General features: G+C 44.0%; 1 protein-coding gene across 1 annotated transcript in view; it reads right to left on the reverse strand.

Moving 5' to 3' along the window:
• The window catches only part of LOC117476145 (sodium/potassium-transporting ATPase subunit beta-3-like), a 29,004-nt gene extending 20,582 nt beyond the window's left edge, over positions 1–8,422 (reverse strand). The window contains exon 1 of the mRNA XM_034122526.1: positions 7,955–8,422. Within this exon, the coding sequence (XP_033978417.1) occupies positions 7,955–8,312 (358 nt within the window). The 5' untranslated portion in view covers positions 8,313–8,422. The remainder of the gene's footprint in view (positions 1–7,954) is intronic.
• Positions 8,423–8,657: the final 235 nt, after the last annotated feature.

Raw genomic sequence — 8,657 nt, forward strand, 5'->3', positions numbered from 1 at the left:
CACTGTTCAATAAAAGAACATTTTACCTTGAAAATCAATGCATTCTAATAGCGGGTCAATTTGACCCAGATGGCGGTTTTAGGTATAAAAAATCTCTGGCGGTTCTAGTGTTAAATACACATTTATTTATTTAATGGGACTTTTATTTCATAATGCCACATTACATTTCCATTTCTAATATTCAAATGAACGGGGCGTGGTTAGCTCACAGATCCAGACCAAAGCAACAGCACCACAACACTGACTCAATAGCTCTTGTTTCACACTCCAGTACTCTTAAAGGTCACCTATCATGCTATTTCTAGGCAATAGCATAGATCTCAGATATATAAAAATATATAAAAAACATGTCTATGAAGTGTTTTGCTCAAAATACCAAACAGATCACTCATTCTAGCCATGCCTCATATCCCTCTATTTCACTTCCTGTTTCAAAAGTGCAGATTTAAAAAAATTGATTAAAAAAAGAGGGGCGGGGCCTATGCCTGCTCATGCGGGAGATTCTACCGGCAGATACTGCCGTGATGAAACGCCATATCATGGATTATCAAGGATTATTTCTGAAACAGTATGGAGCTCAAAGGCTTTCTCTCTTGCCGGTTAAACCACAAGGTGAGTTCCTTTTTAATTCCTGCTTCTTCACACACATGCTCTCCAGTACAGGTTAGCTCTGAGTGTTAGCGATGCTAATGTAAACACCATTACATTACATTACATGTTACTTTTATCCAAAGCGACTTACATACTCAATACTGTGGGCAATCCCCACAGGAGCAATTTGGGGTGACGTGTCTTGCCAAGGACACAACGACATGCTGACTGCAGTGGGGTTTGAACCTGTGCTCCCCTGATCCGAACACCAATGCACTAGTCCACTAGTCCACTGTGCCACCGACCATATTGCTTCAAGAACACGTCTCATTGTTTCTGACAGCAACGTTTCTGATAGTGCTGTGGGTTTGCAGGTCGGTAAATGCCGCTGAAACACATTAAAGGAGGCATGTCATGCTTTTCCGGTTATTACCCGTCCCCTTGTGTTATGAAGGTTTGTCTGCATGTAAACGTTGTGCAGAGTCACAAACCCTCAAAGTACACCCTGTAGCGAGTAAAACTCTAACACAGAAAATACCTCCCCAAAACGCCTCGTTGGAGATACGTCATTGTCCATTTGATTCTTCCGGGTACTGGATGATGTAATCCCGTACCCGGAACGAAATGGACCAATCAGTGGAGCCGTTACGTTACGTCCGTGGAGCCGTTACGTTAAGCCCCCGCTGATTGGTCCAAATTGACCAATCCACGGACTTCCTCACACACAGGCAGCTCAGCTGATTTCTCCTCCCTGGCTGCAGGCTGATAACAGACAGTTGGGATCGCGGCTAAATTCTCTCTGCAGACCCATTCTCTCTGCAGACCCATTCTCTCTGCAGACCCATCCTCTCTGCAGACCCATTCTCTCTGCAGACCCATTCTCTCTGCAGACCCATCCTCTCTGCAGACCCATCCTCTCTGCAGACCCATTCTCTCTGCAGACCCATTCTCTCTGCAGACCCATTCTCTCTGCAGACCCATTCTCTCTGCAGACCCATTCTGACCCATCCTCTCTGCAGACCCATTCTCTCTGCAGACCCATTCTCTCTGCAGACCCATCCTCTCTGCAGACCCATCCTCTCTGCAGACCCATTCTCTCTGCAGACCCATCCTCTCTGCAGACCCATCCTCTCTGCAGACCCATTCTCTCTGCAGACCCATTCTCTCTGCAGACCCATCCTCTCTGCAGACCCATTCTCTCTGCAGACCCATTCTCTCTGCAGACCCATCCTCTCTGCAGACCCATTCTCTCTGCGGACCCATTCTCACAGCGTTTATCAACCTTTTTCTTACTCAATATCAAGCCACACTTACACACGGCATCTATTGCACGTCTGTCCGTCCTGGGAGAGGGTTCCCTCCTCTGTTGCTCTCCCTGAGGTTTCTCCCATGTTCCCTTTAAACTGTGGGTTTTCTTCGGATGTTTTTCCTTGTAGGATGTGAGGGTGTAAGGACAGAGGGTGTCGTATTGTCATACTGATATTCTGTACAAACTGTGAAGTCCACTGAGACAAATGTAACATTTGTGATATTGGGCTATATAAATAAACATTGATTGATTGATTGATTGATTGATTGATTGATATATAAATAAACATTGATTGACTTATTGTTTTTACTTCAGCTGTGACTTTGTGTGTGCTCAGGATGAGTTTGGCTGTGTTTCGCTGTGTATCGCTAAATAAGGAAACGACACCTCCACGGAGCTCAGCGCGATTCACAACGTCCCGACCAATCAGAGCACACTGTGCTCACAGGGAGGGTGGGGGCTGGAGCTATTGGAGCTACAACGAGCCGTTAAAGGCAGAGAGTGAAATTCAGTGAATACACGTAGTTTACAGAGATGCTGTATGAGAAACCAATGTGAGTTTGGAGAGATGCTGTTTGAGAAACCAATGTGAGTTTGGAGAGATGCTGTATGAGAAACCAATGTGAGTTTGGAGAGATGCTGTATGAGAAACCAATGTGAGTTTGGAGAGATGCTGTATGAGAAACCAATGTGAGTTTGGAGAGATGCTGTATGAGAAACCAATGTGAGTTTGGAGAGATGCTGTATGAGAAACCAATGTGAGTTTGGAGAGATGCTGTTTGAGAAACCAATGTGAGTTTGGAGAGATGCTGTATGAGAAACCAATGTGAGTTTGGAGAGATGCTGTTTAAGAAACCAATGTGAGTTTGGAGAGATGCTGTATGAGAAACCAATGTGAGTTTGGAGAGATGCTGTTTGAGAAACCAATGTGAGTTTGGAGAGATGCTGTTTGAGAAACCAATGTGAGTTTGGAGAGATGCTGTTTGAGAAACCAATGTGAGTTTACAGAGATGCTGTATGAGAAACCAATGTGAGTTTGGAGAGATGCTGTTTGAGAAACCAATGTGAGTTTGGAGAGATGCTGTATGAGAAACCAACGTGAGTTTGGAGAGATGCTGTTTGAGAAACCAATGTGAGTTTGGAGAGATGCTGTTTGAGAAACCAATGTGAGTTTGGAGAGATGCTGTATGAGAAACCAATGTGAGTTTGGAGAGATGCTGTATGAGAAACCAATGTGAGTTTGGAGAGATGCTGTATGAGAAACCAATGTGAGTTTGGAGAGATGCTGTATGAGAAACCAATGTGAGTTTGGAGAGATGCTGTATGAGAAACCAATGTGAGTTTGGAGAGATGCTGTATGAGAAACCAATGTGAGTTTGGAGAGATGCTGTATGAGAAACCAATGTGAGTTTGGAGAGATGCTGTATGAGAAACCAATGTGAGTTTGGAGAGATGCTGTATGAGAAACCAATGTGAGTTTGGAGAGATGCTGTATGAGAAACCAATGTGAGTTTGGAGAGATGCTGTTTGAGAAACCAATGTGAGTTTGGAGAGATGCTGTTTGAGAAACCAATGTGAGTTTGGAGAGATGCTGTATGAGAAACCAATGTGAGTTTGGAGAGATGCTGTATGAGAAACCAATGTGAGTTTGGAGAGATGCTGTATGAGAAACCAATGTGAGTTTGGAGAGATGCTGTATGAGAAACCAATGTGAGTTTGGAGAGATGCTGTATGAGAAACCAATGTGAGTTTACAGAGATGCTGTTTGAGAAACCAATGTGAGTTTGGAGAGATGCTGTATGAGAAACCAATGTGAGTTTGGAGAGATGCTGTATGAGAAACCAATGTGAGTTTGGAGAGATGCTGTATGAGAAACCAATGTGAGTTTGGAGAGATGCTGTATGAGAAACCAATGTGAGTTTGGAGAGATGCTGTTTGAGAAACCAATGTGAGTTTGGAGAGATGCTGTTTGAGAAACCAATGTGAGTTTGGAGAGATGCTGTATGAGAAACCAATGTGAGTTTGGAGAGATGCTGTATGAGAAACCAATGTGAGTTTGGAGAGATGCTGTATGAGAAACCAATGTGAGTTTGGAGAGATGCTGTATGCAGTGGCGGCGTCAGAGCATTTTTGTTGGGTAATCTATGGTAGGGCTAACCCATACAGTGGTGGTGCTCAAGTCAGTATTTGCAATCTAATTACATACACGCTATATCGCCCCCTTGACAGTGAAACGCCACGCGTGAGGTTTAGATTATTTCCCTGTCTCAATCAAAATGGAACTGTATGAAATAAAACGGCACATGTCTTGTAGTAAATAAAAAGGGATCACTGTGAACGTGACGTATGATAGTACACGTTGAAGATCCAATGGGGATACTGAATGGCGATTTCGATTGATCTCAATCAATAAGGCATGACGCAGATCCAACGTTGCGTTGCTCTGATTGGCTGTAGGTCTATTCAAATTGCATTCGGAGGCATTTTGATCTGACCGCGGCCGCGCTGATATTATAACGCCAGAGAATTTCCACACCTTTAGTGTATAAAACTCCCCCACTACCTAGACTATTCCTTGCACCCCTCTTATAGCATAAGCCGAATGGTCTCAACCATATTGCATCAGTAACGTGCACTTGTTGTTACAGCAGGATCAGTTTGTGTGCTGTGGACACGACCCGTATATTTTCGCAATCCGTGTTCTCAACATTTAGCATTTCGCTTATTATTTAATTGAATTTGCATCACTTTTCATGGTGGGGCTAAGGTGGGGCTAAGGTGGGGCTAAGCCATTTCTTGGTATGGCTGTAGCCTACCCCAGCCATACCCTGGCGCCGCCACTGGCTGTATGAGAAACCAATGTGAGTTTGGAGAGATGCTGTATGAGAAACCAATGTGAGTTTGGAGAGATGCTGTATGAGAAACCAATGTGAGTTTGGAGAGATGCTGTTTGAGAAACCAATGTGAGTTTGGAGAGATGCTGTATGAGAAACCAATGTGAGTTTGGAGAGATGCTGTATGAGAAACCAATGTGAGTTTGGAGAGATGCTGTTTGAGAAACCAATGTGAGTTTGGAGAGATGCTGTTTGAGAAACCAATGTGAGTTTGGAGAGATGCTGTATGAGAAACCAATGTGAGTTTACAGAGATGCTGTTTGAGAAACCAATGTGAGTTTGGAGAGATGCTGTATGAGAAACCAATGTGAGTTTGGAGATATGCTGTATGAGAAACCAATGTGAGTTTGGAGAGATGCTGTTTGAGAAACCAATGTGAGTTTGGAGAGATGCTGTTTGAGAAACCAATGTGAGTTTGGAGAGATGCTGTTTGAGAAACCAATGTGAGTTTGGAGAGATGCTGTATGAGAAACCAATGTGAGTTTGGAGAGATGCTGTATGAGAAACCAATGTGAGTTTACAGAGATGCTGTTTGAGAAACCAATGTGAGTTTGGAGAGATGCTGTATGAGAAACCAATGTGAGTTTGGAGAAATGCTGTTTGAGAAACCAATGTGAGTTTGGAGAGATACGTCATTACACACGTACAATACGTCATTACACGTGTACAATACGTCATTACACGTGTACAATACGTCATTACACGTGTACAATACGTCGTACAATACGTCATTACACGTGTACAATACGTCATTACACACGTACAATACGTCATTACACGTGTACAATACGTCATTACAAGTGTACAATACGTCATTACACGTGTACAATACGTCATTACACGTGTACAATACGTCATTACACACATACAATACGTCATTACAAGTGTACAATACGTCATTACACGTGTACAATACGTCGTACAATACGTCATTACACGTGTACAATACGTCATTACACGTGTACAATACGTCATTACACGTGTACAATACGTCATTACACACGTACAATACGTCATTACACACGTACAATACGTCATTACACGTGTACAATACGTCATTACACGTGTACAATACGTCGTACAATACGTCATTACACGTGTACAATACGTCATTACACACGTACAATACGTCATTACACGTGTACAATACGTCATTACACACGTACAATACGTCATTACACGTGTACAATACATCATTACAAGTGTACAATACGTCATTACACGTGTACAATACGTCATTACACGTGTACAATACGTCATTACACGTGTACAATACGTCATTACACACGTACAATACGTCATTACAAGTGTACAATACGTCATTACACGTGTACAATACGTCGTACAATACGTCATTACACGTGTACAATACGTCATTACACGTGTACAATACGTCATTACACGTGTACAATACGTCATTACACACGTACAATACGTCATTACACACGTACAATACGTCATTACACGTGTACAATACGTCATTACACGTGTACAATACGTCATTACACGTGTACAATACGTCATTACACGTGTACAATACGTCATTACACGTGTACAATACGTCATTACAAGCGTACACGTGTACAATACGTCATTACACGTGGGCTTGACCCTCGTCTTAGCCATGGCTTGTATTTGTCTTCTGCTAGCCAACGCTCGTTGAAACGGCAACCTCCTGGCATACTGTCATCTATCACTCTCATCAGAATGCCCAGGTCACACACGTAACAAATACACTTGCCGGTCACGCGCATTGCGCGGGAAGGCCGGAGCGGAGCTGTTTTATGTAAAAGCGAAGCAATTAAGCGCGCTCCGACTTCTTTGTTTTCTTTTAATCTAAAAAGCGAAGTAAAGCATTTACAATTTCAAGCACTTTATCCCAAATTCAAGCACCATTCCCAAAATTCAAGCACTTTTCAAACCTTGAAAACACCTCGTACAATTTCAAGCATTTTCAAGGATTTCCAGCACCCGTACGCACCCTGTATATATATATATACAGAGTCACATTTATTTCACATGCAGGATGATTAAGAGGTATGACTTTCAGGAGTTAAGATCCACCTGTAGCGCCTGCCGGAGGGCAGCAGGTCCAACGGGTGAAAGCCGGGGTGTGAACTGTCCTTAATAATGTGTTTGGCTTTACTGAGGCAGCGGGAGGTGTAAATGTCCATCAGTTTACACCTCCCGTTTTCCTGTTTAACATGTCACTTTGAAGTTTTCTAACAGTCATTGCAATGCATTTGAGCTTTAACAATTTCAATTCAAATCATTTCACTTTTCACTTTTCTGCATTTCTCCGCTAAGTTCAGCAACACACTTCCTGGGTTCCAGCTAAAAGCAGCTACAGACACCATTCAGCTTTTTCTGCATTTTCAGCTAAATTCAGCAACACATTTGAGCAGTTTACAGCATTCACACACATTTCAGCAGGAAATTCATTTTCTAGAATCTAGTTCATTTCACATTCTCTCTCATCAGATTCTCTTACATGTTCTGCAACCTGCTAGCAAAAAAATAGCTTTGTAAATGTGCTATTATCTGAGCCATCAGACCTTTATTCTTTGAATACACCCCCCCCCCCCCCCCACACACACACACACACACACACTTTGACCTGGTTCAGCAGAATACATATATGCACTGTGATATAGCCTTCTGTGAAACCTGCTGTTTTAATGGTAATTAATAATCCACCGTATGTTAATTCCAACACGCACAAACACACACACTAATATACGCACACACGTACACACAAGCAAACACACGCATATTCGCACACACACACAAGCACACACACGCTCGCGTACACACGCTCGCGCACACACATACACATGCACACCCACACACGCACACACACCGTAAAGCCCGGCGGTAGGATGCTCCGCGGACCGAAGGACCGGACCGGTCCGACAGACAGACAGACAGAGAGACAGACAGGCAGTCAGACAGACAGACAGGCAGTCAGACAGACAGAGAGACAGACAGGCAGTCAGACAGACAGACAGACAGAGAGACATACAGACAAGCAGAGAGACAGACAGACAGACAGACAGACAGACAGACAGACAGACAGACAGAGAGACAGACAGGTAGTCAGACAGACAGACAGAGAGAAAGACAGAGAGAAAGACAGAGAGAAAGACAGACAGGCTCTTACCCCAGCTGCGCGCGGTCCGGCCCATGAACTCCCCGGTCCGCGGGTTGTAAATGCTGTCCCTCCAGGTCCCCTTTGGTTCTCCCTTCGGTCCATCCTTCGGCTTATTCTCCTCTTTCTTCGCCTCCTTCGTTTCCTCTTTCTTCGCCTCCTTCGTTTCCTCTTTCTTCGCCTCCTTCGTTTCCTCTTTCTTCGCCTCCTTCGTTTCCTCCTTCGGCTCCTCTTTTTTCTTCTCGGTCTCCTCGGCCTTCTCCTCCTTCACCGCCTGGTTAGTCTCCGGTTTCGGCTCCTGGTCCTGATCCGGCTCTTGTTTAGGCTCCAGGTTCTGGTCCTGGTTCTGCTCCGGTGTGCTGGACGACATGCTGGCGCAGAGTAACGGAACACAGCTGGGCTAATTACCGGGGAGGAGAGGGCTAATAGCGGGTACACCGATCCGCTAGAGGAGAGAGCTCCGTCTGAGGCTGCACACAAACACACACACACACACACACACACACACACACACACACACACACACACACACACACACACACACACACACACACACATACACACACACACACACACGGACTGCTGCAGAACGAGGAGCATGCGCAGTGACGTGATGATGCTCTGTGCTGTAAATATGAATTGTATAATAACCCTAATATTTTGTATATTAATAACAAATATGTAGATAATATTTATTGACACTTGGTTACCCTTT

Source organism: Trematomus bernacchii, unplaced genomic scaffold (assembly GCF_902827165.1).
Source record: "Trematomus bernacchii unplaced genomic scaffold, fTreBer1.1, whole genome shotgun sequence".
Lineage (NCBI taxonomy): Eukaryota > Metazoa > Chordata > Actinopteri > Perciformes > Nototheniidae > Trematomus > Trematomus bernacchii.